Consider the following 18,052-nt stretch of genomic DNA (forward strand, 5'->3'; position numbering starts at 1 on the left):
ATTCATGCCTATTTGGGAAATTTGATTCAAAGTTAAATTAATTGCGGGGTATTAAACTAGCCCTCATTAAATTTAAATATTATCTACTACTAAAACTTTTAATTTCACTAGCTCTACCACAAGAAACAACACCAAAACACAAACACAGCTCACCTTTTCTGCAGGAACCGCTTCCGAAATTCGATGTACGCTGAATGTCCTTTATCCGTTTCATCTCCGATTTTGACTCTGCCGTGCAACGGGACTCTGTGTCCAGAGATGCCATAGTCCATCTGGAGGTCCACGATGAGCATCAGCGTGAAGAGGACGAGGAAGGCGCTGACGGCTAGCGCGAGGCGCTCCTTAAGTTTCATATTGAGCATGGTGCGCGCGGTCGGCCGGCGCGGCGTGGCGGCACTGCGCGCATGGTCCGGCGTCGGGGAGCGTTTACAGTCGCGCGCGCACGCCACACGCCAGCGGCGACGCCACCGCGCGCGCGCCCACCCGCTGACGCTGCAACATTATCACTAATTAGCTTGCGGTCGCCACTCGGCCCGCGCCCGGGACGGGGGTATCGCTCGCTGCTCGCTGCTGGCCCAACCAGATGAGCATCTTCAGCGATAAGGACCAATATAATGCGCAAAATACGTATATTGTGATGTAGAGCAAATTTAAGGACGAAATTTATAGAATTTAAATGGAAGAATCATGTTCATATAAGGTCCTTAGAATTAAGGTTTAAAAATAGGATTTAAAAGGCTTGATCTGGATTCTTTTACGAGTCAATACAAGCTGGCGTCATTATAATTCAGGAGATGACTCTACATTTTATGGAGCCGAGAATTGAGATGTTTATATATTCATCAACTTTATACGTCTAAAAATGAATTAAAGAAACATCAACGCATATCAAAATTTTCTTTACAATCGAAATCGGTATAGATTAATTTTAATACAAGTCACAACCACAGTCACAACTAACAAACATGAAGAATTGAAATAGGTATATCAAATAATAATAAACGTGACATTTAATAATAAACCAGTTCAAAGAGTTAAAATATCAAGGAAACGGATAATGTTAGCACAATAACGGTCTGTTGTACAGCTTACTCTTAGTGCTACGAAGTACGAAGCTTTTCATTCATAGCTCACTTTTGTGTAGGAATTTTTATTCGTTATAACGAAACTTTGTTGTTTGTCAGACTGTTCTAAATGTGAGGTCAAAGTTAAACATTCCCTGTTTCTGATATCAATATTTAAACATTATTACTTCTATCTTAAGTTCTATAGAAATAGTGGATCTTATGAATTTGGCGCCATCTGTCCTTCTGTAGAAGCGTAGCGCTAAAAGTTTGAATCAGTGCTTTGAAAGTTAGACATTGAGAATAAATTAAACAGTTACAGTAATTTGATTATTTATAAAATAGTGATAACATATGACTATTCTTCTTGTAACTTAATTTTGTGTAAAAAATTAAATCATTGAAGATCAAATAAATACCCTAGTAGATATTTAAGGAAGTCAAATAAAGTCACGAGTATATTTAATAGAGAACGTAATGAAAATGTTTGTTACGTGACATTCTAATAGATATAGGATATTAGAACCTGTGAATAAAGTGAATCTATGACGTTTTATATTTGCAATAATGCTATTTTGGCAAAATGTACTTGCTCATCAAATAAAATAACCATTTTATGTGTTAATTAATAGAAAGGTCACGTAATGTGCGCGTGCAATAGATAACTAGAAAAACATGGTCGTGATTCATGACATTGTAGTAAAATTGCACACAAATAAAACCAACACATCTAAATATTACTCTATAATATACATGTGTATTAAAATAATAATTCGTCTATATCAGCACGTGGATAATGGATGTAGGATATGGAAAATTCTGCGACCTATAAACATCTATGATATGATTGTTTCTTTACCTTTTAATGAAATCCTACAAGCTTTTGGTAAATCTGTTGTTTTTTTTAGTAATAGTAATTAATTGTGATTATAAATAATCTAGCTGCTCTGTCTCTGAACATTTATTTCGTTGAAACTTGGAAATTAATAGGAATTTCTATTCAATTTTAAAATATGTATTTTTTGTGTTTTTGCTTTTTAAGGAGAGTCCTTAAAAAGCAAAAACAGAACTATAAATATTTGGTATAAGTTAAAGTCAAAATATTTAAACAATCTTGTATTTATTTTATTATATTACCCAAGTAATTAAAACGATAAGAAAGATTTTTATGAGATTTCGTTTACAATATTGACACAATACTACGTGAAATTTGGAAAGGAAAAAAACATTCAAAATAGGTTGGGATGTATTGAATTCAGAGGAGTATATTCCTATGTATATTGTATATAGGTCTTTGTGAGCCCATTTGAAAAATATTCTTGTGTACGGACTAAAAAGTGTAAAAAAAATATTAATGTAGTTACATATATGATTCACGATAGGTACAAAGTAGTTTGCGATACGCTCTATTACATATAATCGTAAACCAGCAATAAAATAATATTACGCAATGTAATATTCATGTAAGTAATACACGGCAGAAAATGTAAATGAAAATGTAATGTAATGTTGTGTACAAAAAGGTGTTATTGTAAAAAACTACTTTACATGTTTATAAAATGGATATTATCGACGCTATAAATCATTGAGCTATTTCTCTTTAGTTTTATTAAAAAAAAGTTTAATATACTAATATAACTTAATAATATACAAATGTAGACAATTATTATAGTCTATTTAAGGCATATTTATGGGTTGTTTAATTATCCTGCAACTTTTGTAGAAGCTTTATCCGTTATTTCAAACAAAAGCTAGAAAGTTCAATAGCTATTATAGTATAATATTAAATTAAATAGTAGCTGTAATTAATTGAGATTCTTGTGTTCAAATACAAGTTAAACTAAAATTATTTTAATTAAATAGTTCAAAACTATAACAAAACAATTGAACTGATTTAAAATTTAAACTATTTAAATTGCTATATATTCAAAATTTTTGTAATTACAACCAATACGCACGTCTTGGAAATTTTCCCACGATTTACATAGTAAATAATCATTTAGTTATTCCCTTCACTCTGATCTTAGATTTAGATTGCTTGGACCAAGCAAGTTTGCATTTCAACTATATAGCCGTTCCATTTCTTATAATATAATTAATGTGTGTTGTTTGTTCTCTTTACACGTGGCAAATGTTTTACTGTTTCGCCGCGTCTAAGTCCCGTAACGTGAAATGCCCTCTTAAAACTCACAATTAGTATTAAAAATATAGACCTCATCAGAAATGAATAAATAAATATTTATTTTGCTATAAATATTGTATTAAAACATGGTGATACAATAACATTAATAAAGTACAAACATGTTCAGCCAATAGATACAATATAACATGCAAAAAAAAAGAAAAAAAGGAGTATATGGATACATGGCTATAATTATGAAGCAATTTAGAAATTTGATACGAATTTATAGAGTTCAGTGTGAAAAAGAAGCGATTTGCGATTAATGATCCAATTTTATTAAACATATTCTCTAGTTTCCAGGAGGCAATGTAAATGCGAATAATAATTTGATATTATAGATTTCTTTCACTCCCTTTGTGTAGGCGATGTAGGTCGTATAAACCAGATATTACAGAAAAAAAAAAACTCCATTTGAACTGATTGAAGTGTGCAAATATTTGTGAGCATGATGACGAAGTAAAATATTTTAATCTGTTATGATCCAAAGGGTTGGTAGAGCATATAATTTTACGGACAGGTGTTTTTATGAAAACCACTAAGAGGTGTTTTTAAGTTTGGACTCATAATATGCGCTTAAAAGGGAATTTTACACTAGGCATTCTTCCGTAGATAAAAATAAAAATTGCTCGTGCTGAACAACAAAGCTAAGATAAAAATTTATTCCTTTTTCAAAAACTATTTTTAGATCTGTAATATATAATTTCAATAGATAAAAATTTTGTCATAATAATACCTATTTATCCTATTGTAATTTTTCTTAAAATATATTTTCCATTAAAAAATCTGAAAGATACTTGAAGGCTTTTATAAAGTAAATGCAGGATTAAACTGTATTCTTTTATGTGGGTTATAAAAAAGTAATTTGATTTCAGCCAGTAGTAAGCCTTATGACGCCGAAATCAGAACAATGTACATATTTTCCAGCGGTCTAAAACACAGCAACCGCATCTATCCGACCTCAATCTTATCAAACGCAGGAGATAAAAAAGAGTGATAAACTTTATATCGTTAGGAGTAAATGGCTGTTTTAATTGTATTTCAACGATGACACTAATTAAGGTCGGTGTGCTGGAAACTTATACAAATTAACGAAGGCTTCATATCGTGCTACAAATTGGATAATTGGAGTCTTTTTGTTTCCTCTGTATCGTTTGCATGCAAGCCTGAAGTACGTCGAGTGTGTTCCACAAATTCAGCGAACATTTTGACGGAGCATTTGTGTTTTTATATTGTATTGGAAATCGGACGAACGTTTTTATATTTTGATATGGCTAACAATGTCTGATTTTGCATCCCAATTTTTCCAAACAAATACAAACAACAAAACACAATAATGCACCCCTTTTTCGTTGAGCTTTGAGAAGCATGTCGTACAATCGAAAGCAGTATATTTTCAGATTTACATTAGCATTCATTTGGTTTAATTACTGAAAATTATGTTTCGTCTTTTAGTTTTAGTTTATAAAGTTTATTCAAAATAAAATACTTCAACTGTACAGAACGCAATGAATCACAACAAATTTTATATGATATTTTCAGAGGCATCCACTTTCAAGTTCATCCACGTAGCACGATGCGTAGCAAAACATAGATATTTTACTTGTTTGTAAAATTTACTTTTTGCTGTGTATCTTTAATTATTATATAATCATTTTAAATAGACACACCTATCGCATATCCTCGAAGATTGTAGGAACTGACTTTATATTATAATGTAATGTACACAGCAAACATTTATCGTTGACTTCATAATGAAAGTAACATTTGAATCATACGAAGAACATAACATTATGCGTTAAGCAAAAGAAAAATTACATAGTATTGAAACTTTGTAATAATATTATACATATACAGCATCGTCGTTACGTACTTCATAATTTTCATTATTCGCTTGTATGCATATGCAGCGGTGCATTAATGTTATTGAATGCATTCGCTTTCGTCACTCCTACAAAATAAGGCCTAAGACTTGCACACTACTTCTATTATATTCTCCCAAAATGATAGTTTTGGTTGCTTTATCAATAATTTAAAGCTTCGAATCCAAGTGTTCTTTCTGTTGATATAAAATCGCATAGCATTTTTAATTCACTGTAGATTTCGTTTTATATCTAGTGATATGGTTCGGAAGCTTTTTCGTGTATTGTTCTAACATATTATGTTATTTCACAACAAAGAATGTATCAAAATAAGTTAATTCACTTTGCTTTCATTTTACCGCTCGATTACTATTTCAACAAACGGCCTTTTGTGTTATGAAAAATGAAACGAGTAAGCACTAAGGCTACATAAACGATAGTAGCATGCAATGATCACCTTACTCATTCAACACGGAGATAAACAAAGGAACTACAGCTCTGATAACATCTTGATCACAGCCTCCATTAGCCGACGGTCTATTGTGGTATATTATAAATAAAATGTATACCTACTACGGTACTCGGTAGTCGCTAAGCGTGAATCCGCCATGCATTATTTGGACAGTGATTTGGTGTCATTAATGAGATGTGTTGATAGCACTTGTATGTATTTGGCACATAGGGAAATTACGCAATACTCGCATATCTATCGTGTTGAATGATATTTATACGTACTTAAAATGCCATGTGGTCAAAATTCTACATTCCCATTTCTTATACTTACAACTTTTTGACTACACTTTTCACTTATATAATTTCGGCTTTGACGAAAACAATGAATGTATTAAGTATATATCGTCAACCTATAGATAAATGAAGTGAACAAAAAAATACAACGACAAGAAGATGACACACTGTGTTATAAAGACGAGCATATTTAATTATCATGGTGATACGAGCCTTTTGTTAATGTCTTATCATTACTCATATTTAAAAGAGGACAAAGTAAGATTGTTTCTTTATTTTATGTAGGTCGTAATCTCCAAAATTACGGAAAATGCAGTTTGGTATGGGTTTTACTTATTACGCTACATTATTCCTGAGTGCTAGAGTCTATTTCTTTTTATTACCAAGAAAGCGGACAGGAGCTCCTATACAATATAATAAGTATATAACTGGGTATATTTAAGTTTATACGCGTAGGTATATATAATGAGAAATACGAAAGTATAGTATCAAGTAATTACATATCAATACTATTGTTGAATTAACATTCAACTTATAGTCATTCAATATTGTACATACAAATCACTGTACAATTCTTTCTTCTTTTCTGCACAATCCTTTTCTTTTTTACTTAATATGCACAATATATTTCAGTATACCACACACAATACCAAAACAATAACAATACGTGATACTAATTTTATTTGTGTTACAAACAGTAAATATTGAATTACAACTATTTCTTCGTAGTTTACGTAAAGTGTCACATAACAATAGCTAGATAACGCGTCTAAACAATAACATGGAAAATCTCCGGTGGGAAATGGTACAGTTTTTCACTACAGAAGTGATCTTATACATTGAATATCGCATGTGATAGAACCATTTCTTATTATTGAAACTGGAAAAGATCCACGTTCTAATTAAGATAAATATTGCATTGTGCCGTTGTTTGCCAACTATTTGCTGATGATTTTTTCAGATACATTCTATGCTAATAATTGGTTACTTCTTGGTTATATCATTTGGTAACTTAAAACTATCAAATTAAAATATAAAGAGCGCTGGAGCCTGTTACAAATTAAAAGCGTTATAAACAAATGCCGTTGCAACTTTAGGACATTAGACCGAATATTGTTTTACTAAAAACACTAGACACTTAATTATAATTGGTACATTACACATCGATTTAATATCGAGAACTATTATAATTTTTTCTAAACCTAAGATGTAAAGAGGAATAATATTCCAATAGTGTGAGCAACAAGCACTATAAACATAAACCGAACAAAATATATCGCAACAAAAGATAATATGTAATATTTTAATTCTTAGATAAAAATACGATGAATAAAATGCAACTCTTTGTTGATGTCACTCGCTCGTTATGAATTAATCGACGCGAACTAAATGACAAACTGCTTCCTGCGTCTTTGCGCTCGTACTCGTGCATCATTGTTCAAGTAACCTACATTCATCAGACTATTTTATATACATTTTAAAAGAAAATTAAGCGTCTGCTGTTCTTGAACGGAAAATCTGGTTGAAATTTTACTAACTAACTGACTTAAATTCGACTAACTGCCCCACCAAACGTTATTTCTGCCCTATAGCCCCGTTTTCATGTTTCGCAGAATTGGTAGAGCCGTTCTCGAGCTTTACGCTTAGCTATAAGTTTAGCGATTAATTTTTTTTATATACATTTTAGAAAATATCTGTATTCTATAATGGACCTATTCGTGGAATCTTAGGAATGATAAGACTACAGATATTCCCGTGTTCTATATGTTTGCGCGCATCCTTGTACTCTACAATATATCTCCTGCGTAATTGGCAAGATTGTTCCCGTGGTCAAAATCGGTAAGGGGAACTTTTATTGCTTAAGGACGAATTAACTATTATTGGACTACTATTATACCCATTTGTTTCCTGCAATGAAAATATGGGGAACCTATGTATGAATTAACGTATTTTTTCATATACGTACAAAAAAATATACAATTCACTTATTACATAATTTTACCCGATGAGTGAGAAAGTTGTAAGTAGTTATCGAATTTAAAAAGATAGCAAACCATTTATATTGTCTTTAATAGTTAAAGAATAATTATCAATGTTACATACAGAATTAATAACAACGAAACAATATGTTTCAAATCTTATCTTAATTACCATAAATGAAATGCTAATCTATTTTAAACTAGTTAGAAATATGTAACAATTAACAATACATTTTTATGCAGTTACAAACATGAGAAAGTACTCATTAAGGTAAAATGATAAGCTTTATCGAAACTTAACGCTAATTAAGGAAATCAACGTCTAATGAACAAAAGGTAACAAAATTTTGTACCGTTAAAAATTGAATTCACGCTTCACTTCTTAGCTACTCGATTTATAATTAAATTTCAAAATTAGAATTCATTAATGGGTTTATAAAATCGATAAATTATAAATTTATCGATTTTATAAACCCATAAATTATATCTACCTTTATATTCATATCGAAATGTAGCTTCGTAGCACAATAACAATACACGGAATTGTTTCTTACAAACGTTGAAATTTATTAGCGAATATTCTCGTATTCGTTTCAGTACAATTAATTAATTTCGATGATTAATTAACATATTGGCACAACAATTTATAGAGAAATATAACTGTTTTCATATAACTGCGTCTACTTATCTACAGCTACACGTGCTCGTGTACAATAATAACATATCACACACAATTATGTCGTGAACGTTAAGGTGATGAATTAATTTTTCTAACATTTACGGCCCTTTTTAAACCTTCGTAATTTTTATATTATTAAAGTTGTCGTGATGAAAATTCTTGACAAGAAAGTTCAATAGTAACACAATACGTCTACCGTTTTAGAAACATGATTCCATGATATTTTCTCGATAGAAAAAAAATACAAAGTTCTCATTGTTATTTTTTTTTAATCTCTGGCATCTTCAAAATAACAAACGTAAAGTTACGACTTTTTGGATATTAACTATAAAATATACAACCTATACGTCTACCGTGTTAGAATTTTGAAATATGCGATGGTTTTGAAATAAACAAGAAATACTTGAAATTAGCGCGCGACCAGCCAATATAGCGAGAGCCGCCCTGTACCTTCCTACCCCGATCGCTGCACGAGTCATTCCCGCTACGGCCGTCACACGGGGAACTTGTGTCGCTCGCGCAATCGTAACAAAGGGTGACAACACGATAAGACAAAATGAGACAAATGGGGACAATAAAGAAAATAAGAAGAAGAAACATAAAGGTTGGAGGAAAAAGAATGCTTACAATTGGAACAAATTAATGAAGTAAGTTGGTTTTATTTTAAATTTGATGATAATTGTATTATAGACGATGTTTGATATGTACCCCTGTTTTAAGTACATAACGAATGTGTAAGATTTTTTCATTTATAGCATAAATAATCTTTTCAGAAATCCGGAATCCAGAAGGAAAATAAACCCACTGATTGTTCACAATGTGAACCCACTCCTTCGTAAGTACCTTTATTCAGTCAAAAATGTATGTTATCAACGCTCTACTGGTTTTATCGCATGATTCCATTTTTAGCAAAAAGCAACAAAGTGCAAAGAAATAAAAAATCATGGTGAACTTAGTGGAAGTATGGTGGACGTAATATGGAATTATGGAACAGGAGCTCGTTGGAGTAGTATTATATTTTAAAAAAATACGAAAAAATTTATAGAATTTCTTAGTAGGTGGTAGATAAGTATGTTGTATAAAGAATTTGATGTTGATATTTATTTCATTTATACTTACTACACCTGTGCGGGAAATTGCTTAGTACTAAAACCGGTTTATATTCATATTTACATAGTAATGTGAGTTTTCATTTCGAAAAATTTTGTGTAAGTATATTAAATTGAGTTCCTGGGTGATCTGGAAACACAATTGGGCCCGGAGGATGGCGCTGCAGTCACTCCTCCTAATCACATGAACCGATTTGGATGAAAATTTGTGTGCACATTTCATTGTTGTGGGATGATTGGTTGATTCGTTTTCACATTAGCTAATATTATGTATTTTTGTTGTTAGAAAGTAAACTTAATTTAATGTTTATAATACATTATTATTGGTATAAATAAGCCAGTGTTCGTCTCACATTGCTGTACCTGCCTACCTATCCTACCAGGGCCTAACTTTGTTCTGGCTATTTTATTTTGATTATTTGTAATGAATAATTACAATTATAATAGAGTGCAAAAAATAAATACATGCGTCAATATATTTTGTGTTTTTTTTAAACAATTTTTTTATTTAAAAAAATATCATTCCGACCGCGGCTTTGCCCGCGTGGAATAAGGTTATATCGTGAATCCTGTTTTATCCCACAGAAGTGTTCAGTTCGGATAAAAAGTATCCTATGTGTAAATCCAGGCAATTAGCTATATTTTATCAAAATTGGTAATGTAGTCTTGACGTGATTAAGTAACAACTAACAAAAAAATATACAAATTAACATCCAAAGTTTCGCATCAGTTTTACTGTATTAGCGATATCTTCCACTCTTGACTTTGACTGAGAAGAATTAGGGTTTATAACTTCTTTCAGAAATAGTTACCTTTCATTTCTGGGCATGATGTAATACCTACGTCAGCATCAAATTCTATCTAAATCAATTCAGTAGTCCGCGTAATTAGGTACCATTTCATTTTTTCAGAGTAACAATATTTTTTGTTATTTTAAAGATTATTTATAACCTGTATTATTTTGTAATAAAGTAAACATTACGAAATAATAATAATTAATAATTATTAATAATGTCTAAGTAGTTGTTAAAAAGAAGATAATTTTGTGTTTATAAGCAAGAAAATAAAACCAATAAATCAACAATTAAATATATGTATAACAATATTATAACTGTATGACGACTCCATACATGTTTGTCCCGAGTCGGCCAGCGGCAGCGCGGCGAGTTTGCAAGAATGACTTCGCGCACACCCGCGTTCGCGATAGCGAGCTATTAGACTCCGCCCGCCAAGCAGTGGATTTTTTTTTGTGTATCGTCTTAAGAATACAAATCATGCCGTAACATTAACTCCATGCGTACAAAATTGCTTTCCAGATTATAAAAAGGAGGAAAGAGACAAATTACCAACCTACCTACGAGGTAGTTAATGACTAAATTGTTGTGGGTTAACTGTTCCGATGCGAGGAGTGGCGACAGGATTCTCACATACACACACATACTAGTACATAATATATAATACACATATAGCTGTCGTACATTGTATAAGGGCATTGAGACAATAGGATATGAAGACCATATGCGGTAAATGATTACAGTCCATCGTTCGTGACACTTGACAAAGAGGCGAATAGCGATTTACAAGGATTTGTCAATAAATCAGTTATTTTTGACAAATTATTATCATCGACTTCAAGAATCAATATGCTATTATTATTTCCTTATTAAAATATATGAATTTATCTCCAATGTTCGCATATTATGGGCCCTCATCGATTAACAACGCGGCTGCATTCATTTTCATTGAAGATACTCTGGAGTGTGGAAGAAAGCTTTTCTTTGTTCCAACCGTATGAGAGGATGATGTGAGAAATTAAAACCACTCAGCATTTAGACGACGAAGAAAGTATTTAAATGAAATGTATTGAGCAAGTCGCGAACGGAAATGAGGTTCTTTCAGCACACTCTTTTCCATTTTGTTTGACTGTTTTAGAAGTCCAAGTGCATTTTTAAAACACTTTCCTCCAATTTAATGTTAATTTAAAAATCTAAATAGTTTCACGTTTAAAAATGTACAGCTCTTCAGAAAAGTTCATGCAGAAAAAAAAATTACAGAACTGCGAAAATATCTTATTATACCTACTCTTTGATCTTGTGACCGCTTAAAACTAAAACTGAATAACATGATTGAACAATAAAAGGCATCATATAATAACAAGGTATAAGTACGTGACTGCCTTTCAAGTGACACTAATATTTATTCAAAGTCGTATTTTTTAACGTTCAAAAAACCTTCACGTAATGATATACAAACGCAATTACATATTGTATATAATTATATTATTTTGTTAGGACATATTTAACTGACCTTTACCTAGAAAATAATATAATACGAGAAACAATTTCAAGGTCAGTGAGCATGAGAACTTTCGTGTGGTTCCTCTTAGTTATTGTATAACCGCGACACATTGTTTTACCGAGTTCTCTAGCATTTATTTAATATTATTGTATGGTAGTATAATAACGCTTTCCAGTTTTACCGATATGTCATGTTTTTTTTACTATATAATATGCAGCTTAATGAAATAGAATCTAGGTACTTACACCTATTACATAAAGCTGAAAAGATTTTTTGTTTAAACGCACTCTAATCTTGGGTGTTAAAAAAATCATTGTTGGATGTGTTCGTGATCCCTAAGGTATTAAATATCGATTATATTATATTTATTTATTATAGATGCCATTTACAAGTAGGTATCTAAACAGGAATTTTGTAAAAGCAATGTGCTCTATAACTTTGTTATTGAACCTTCACTCTTTATTGCACCGTGAAACCAGAAAGATCAATTAAATACAGGAAATACAAGGCAAGTAGTTTAGCACATTCTTTGAATAGCGAAGCGAACTCTATTCCTCAATGAGTGTGAGAGTTGCACAACAGTGAATTTAAATTGGATTTCCCTATTTTCGGTATTTTCTCCGAATTCCCGTGGCGTGACATTGATAAAGATCGTTTTACATGTTCACATCCGTGAAACTAGAAGTGACGGAGCTGTTTTAGCATGCATCGCGCGGCTGACCGACTGTCGTGCCTTTATACTGCTGGCATACATTGACTAATCAATGATTCTGATTCAGGTATCACGTCTTATTAAGACCTATGTACATGTATTTAAAATAATACAAACGATACTGGTGTAGCTAACCCAGTTAGGATTGCACGAGATCAAAATTGATGCGTAAATCGTTGGTGGTACTGAAAGTTAACATTATCTAGAACTATAAACTAAAAACTTATCTTTTTAAGGACAAATTTAGATACGTATTATTTCGTTTTGATAATTCGGAACCTATTAACTTAGATATCTTTTGCATCATATTTATGCGATATTTCTTTATTCTTTTTAATCTTCTTCCTTCTTTAAATAAAATAATAAATTACGCAAAATAAAGCGATATAGTTTATAATATATGTATAGTAGGTAATCACCCGTAACTAGGTACCCATTATATTTGTTTTGTGTTATCACAATTGTATTATTGTGACAAATAACTCTTTATAAATCATAATAGCCGTAACGAACGACATTGAAAGTGAAAAAATGCATATTCATTCTTTACAGACTTTATCTTGGCGGGCAAAAACGTTGTCTATTCAGACATATTCTATTCAATATTCATTCAAACCTCGTACGTGTCCGTAACTAATGTTCTACGCTTATCTTCATAAAATAGTGACATCACTACTTTAGAAGCATGAAATCAGAATACTAATATTATTTTGATTCGACACCTTTAACACAGAAAGTCAGCCATGTATGTAGAACCATAATAACATCATTGTTGTATTAAGACGATACACAAAAAAAAATCCACTGCTTGGCGGGCGGAGTCTAATAGCTCGCTATCGCGAACGCGGGTGTGCGCGAAGTCATTCTTGCAAACTCGCCGCGCTGCCGCTGGCCGACTCGGGACAAACATGTATGGAGTCGTCATACAGTTATAATATTGTTATACATATATTTAATTGTTGATTTATTGGTTTTATTTTCTTGCTTATAAACACAAAATTATCTTCTTTTTAACAACTACTTAGACATTATTAATAATTATTAATTATTATTATTTCGTAATGTTTACTTTATTACAAAATAATACAGGTTATAAATAATCTTTAAAATAACAAAAAATATTGTTACTCTGAAAAAATGAAATGGTACCTAATTACGCGGACTACTGAATTGATTTAGATAGAATTTGATGCTGACGTAGGTATTACATCATGCCCAGAAATGAAAGGTAACTATTTCTGAAAGAAGTTATAAACCCTAATTCTTCTCAGTCAAAGTCAAGAGTGGAAGATATCGCTAATACAGTAAAACTGATGCGAAACTTTGGATGTTAATTTGTATATTTTTTTGTTAGTTGTTACTTAATCACGTCAAGACTACATTACCAATTTTGATAAAATATAGCTAATTGCCTGGATTTACACATAGGATACTTTTTATCCGAACTGAACACTTCTGTGGGATAAAACAGGATTCACGATATAACCTTATTCCACGCGGGCAAAGCCGCGGTCGGAATGATATTTTTTTAAATAAAAAAATTGTTTAAAAAAAACACAAAATATATTGACGCATGTATTTATTTTTTGCACTCTATTATAATTGTAATTATTCATTACAAATAATCAAAATAAAATAGCCAGAACAAAGTTAGGCCCTGGTAGGATAGGTAGGCAGGTACAGCAATGTGAGACGAACACTGGCTTATTTATACCAATAATAATGTATTATAAACATTAAATTAAGTTTACTTTCTAACAACAAAAATACATAATATTAGCTAATGTGAAAACGAATCAACCAATCATCCCACAACAATGAAATGTGCACACAAATTTTCATCCAAATCGGTTCATGTGATTAGGAGGAGTGACTGCAGCGCCATCCTCCGGGCCCAATTGTGTTTCCAGATCACCCAGGAACTCAATTTAATATACTTACACAAAATTTTTCGAAATGAAAACTCACATTACTATGTAAATATGAATATAAACCGGTTTTAGTACTAAGCAATTTCCCGCACAGGTGTAGTAAGTATAAATGAAATAAATATCAACATCAAATTCTTTATACAACATACTTATCTACCACCTACTAAGAAATTCTATAAATTTTTTCGTATTTTTTTAAAATATAATACTACTCCAACGAGCTCCTGTTCCATAATTCCATATTACGTCCACCATACTTCCACTAAGTTCACCATGATTTTTTATTTCTTTGCACTTTGTTGCTTTTTGCTAAAAATGGAATCATGCGATAAAACCAGTAGAGCGTTGATAACATACATTTTTGACTGAATAAAGGTACTTACGAAGGAGTGGGTTCACATTGTGAACAATCAGTGGGTTTATTTTCCTTCTGGATTCCGGATTTCTGAAAAGATTATTTATGCTATAAATGAAAAAATCTTACACATTCGTTATGTACTTAAAACAGGGGTACATATCAAACATCGTCTATAATACAATTATCATCAAATTTAAAATAAAACCAACTTACTTCATTAATTTGTTCCAATTGTAAGCATTCTTTTTCCTCCAACCTTTATGTTTCTTCTTCTTATTTTCTTTATTGTCCCCATTTGTCTCATTTTGTCTTATCGTGTTGTCACCCTTTGTTACGATTGCGCGAGCGACACAAGTTCCCCGTGTGACGGCCGTAGCGGGAATGACTCGTGCAGCGATCGGGGTAGGAAGGTACAGGGCGGCTCTCGCTATATTGGCTGGTCGCGCGCTAATTTCAAGTATTTCTTGTTTATTTCAAAACCATCGCATATTTCAAAATTCTAACACGGTAGACGTATAGGTTGTATATTTTATAGTTAATATCCAAAAAGTCGTAACTTTACGTTTGTTATTTTGAAGATGCCAGAGATTAAAAAAAAATAACAATGAGAACTTTGTATTTTTTTTCTATCGAGAAAATATCATGGAATCATGTTTCTAAAACGGTAGACGTATTGTGTTACTATTGAACTTTCTTGTCAAGAATTTTCATCACGACAACTTTAATAATATAAAAATTACGAAGGTTTAAAAAGGGCCGTAAATGTTAGAAAAATTAATTCATCACCTTAAACTGATGAATGTCAAAGACTCTTTTTTTTGCATACAATTTGTTGTATTATAACACACAGAGAATTTTGTTTAATATACGATTACTTAATAGATTCATATTATAAATAACAGTATTGTAAATAAATGTTGTGATTAGGAGATACCTTAGGAGATACCTTCCTACATATTGATTAACTTTCGTTTTAGATTGAAATGGAAAGCATCGCCAGGCTTTCTAGAGGATAGGATACGATAGATTAGTGCTTGTGCTTATAAGTGTTTATTTCCAATTGTATTAATGAATATTGATTAAATATTATTTTGTTAATCTTACATTAAGGATAAGCTACTTTATTTTAGAATGTCAAACGTGATACTTTGTGAGGATGGCTGTTTGTTACAAAAAGCTTATCAAATCTGTATGGAATTTGCTACGGAGAAAATTATAGAAATATGCAAGTTGCTCTCATTTACTTGTCTCTATTTTGCTATTTACTGTCGTATATTTATCAATGTATAATAATTGGTGATAATAATAAATTCCTCACATATTCTAGTATGAATATAAAATAATGTGAAATATATATGTACCTCCTCGATCTAAACGTTTAAATACGTAAGAAATTGTACCTCTCAAGAACAGGCAATGTGCTCAGCGATGCAGATGTAACTAGACACAAGATACGTTGCATTAATGCACTTCATTACATCAGCGTTTAACTAGAGCTGTTTGAAGAATCAATTTTCAGTATCGCATTGAGTTTCTACATTACCGACTTAAGCAATATGTCCATTTAGATGACCCGCTAATTCATTGCGAAATTGAACACTTAGGACAAAACGGCATCCTTAAACATCAGTTAACACTATTTTAGAAACAAGGTAAATATAATTTATAAGAGCCTGTGTCGATGACTTCTGAACATCACTCTTTTGTTTGACTTATCTTGGATATTGTCGCAAATTTAAAACGAACACAGGTCAGTATCAAGACGTAGGTAAGCAAAGCTCGGTATATTAATGTAGGCAGTTTAGAAGGTACCTATTTCAAAGATCTAATAAAAATAAAATCTATTAATAATATCATAATGTGCTTACTTGTTTTAATGTTTAATTTTTCCGCAATATTAAAGAATGTTATAGACAAATTGTTGTATCTCACCATTACACGCGCTTGCCTTGAACAGAAAAGCCGTTGAGGGAACTTACAGTCTTATTATAAACAGTTATTTTTATTGATGTTGTGATATCATTATACAGGGTCCTTGGCCGTTACCATCCGTAAAGCTTTCCTCACGCGTCATGTGCGTAAAGATGAATCTATATGAATGGTTGGCAAACATCCAACGCGAATCGTCGACCTAGCCGACCTAGAACTACTTTTATAATTTGAAGGATTGCGAATACACAACAACAAAATCTTGAATCTTTTGTTCTTTTGAGTGTAAACAAAAGACTACGAAGGCTGAATAAAATTCTTTAAGTGCTTGTTTAATAAATAACTTCCCACACTGCACAAAAAATTCAATTTAAATTTCAGTTATGGGTCGCATTCTGACATTGACACACCGGTACCCGAAATATAACTGGCTTCTTATTATCGATACTTTATGTGTAAATTTATTGAAAATAACTTGAATAAAAATGGTATAGGGACCGACCTACTGAACATTGCTTAACTCATGACTAGGCATTACTATAACATCACATCACCAAACTTGATTGTCAATCAACAAAGAAGAATTTATTTATTACTAGAGGTCCGCCCCGGCTTCGCCCGTGGTACATATTTTGCAATAAAAGGTAGCCTATGTCCTTTCTCGGGTATCAAAATATCTCCATACCAAATTTCATGCAAATTGGTTCAGTAGTTTAGGCGTGATTGAGTAACAGACAGACAGACAGAGTTACTTTCGCATTTTTAATATTAGTACGGATTGTATCAACTAGGTATCTAATCAATTCTATCGTGCATCTGAATTACATATTATTTATTTTCCTTACGGAAGTAGAGCGCGACCAAAAATACCTTTAATAGAATGGTACTTTTTTGCCCGTGACTAATAAACAATGATATCTCATAATCTTGTGATACATTATTTAGTCACAATAAATTAGTGTACAATTTGCCGTAACACAATATATCAGACAGTTTGGCACGCTTACAGGTGTCATCGCCCCGTCGGAGCAAATTACTTAATGTCGCTTAGAAAATTATATTTGTTATTATCGTTCAAAATGAAATACCACATACACGCGGAACCTTGTCTGTTTCATAGGAGGAGGATTAAATAAAATACATTTAGTAGGTATATCATATTGTACAAACAAACCTTATGAAAGATTTAAAATAGAATATTGAAA

At 31.8% G+C, this 18,052-nt stretch overlaps 1 protein-coding gene and 2 long non-coding RNA genes across 3 annotated transcripts in view; 1 reads left to right on the forward strand and 2 right to left on the reverse strand.

Moving 5' to 3' along the window:
- The window catches only part of LOC149486676 (extracellular serine/threonine protein CG31145), a 69,791-nt gene that overhangs the window by 20,781 nt on the left and 30,958 nt on the right, over positions 1–18,052 (reverse strand). The window contains exon 3 of the mRNA XM_089698350.1: positions 154–492. Within this exon, the coding sequence (XP_089554476.1) occupies positions 154–362 (209 nt within the window). The 5' untranslated portion in view covers positions 363–492. The remainder of the gene's footprint in view (positions 1–153; positions 493–18,052) is intronic.
- Positions 8,583–10,143, forward strand: LOC149486677 (uncharacterized). Its single transcript, XR_016315972.1, has 3 exons — positions 8,583–9,157; positions 9,284–9,345; positions 9,420–10,143. It is a non-coding gene; the product is annotated as an uncharacterized LOC149486677 (long non-coding RNA).
- Positions 14,491–15,451, reverse strand: LOC149486678 (uncharacterized). The gene is made up of 3 exons (XR_016315931.1): positions 15,132–15,451; positions 14,944–15,005; positions 14,491–14,869 (listed from the first exon to the last, which is right to left on the reverse strand). It is a non-coding gene; the product is annotated as an uncharacterized LOC149486678 (long non-coding RNA).

The sequence above is a fragment of the Colias philodice genome, chromosome 8 (genome assembly GCF_061535455.1).
Source record: "Colias philodice isolate Cphi_HAF_F1 chromosome 8, ilColPhil1 Martin Lab GWU primary, whole genome shotgun sequence".
In the NCBI taxonomy this organism is placed as follows: Eukaryota; Metazoa; Arthropoda; class Insecta; order Lepidoptera; family Pieridae; genus Colias; species Colias philodice.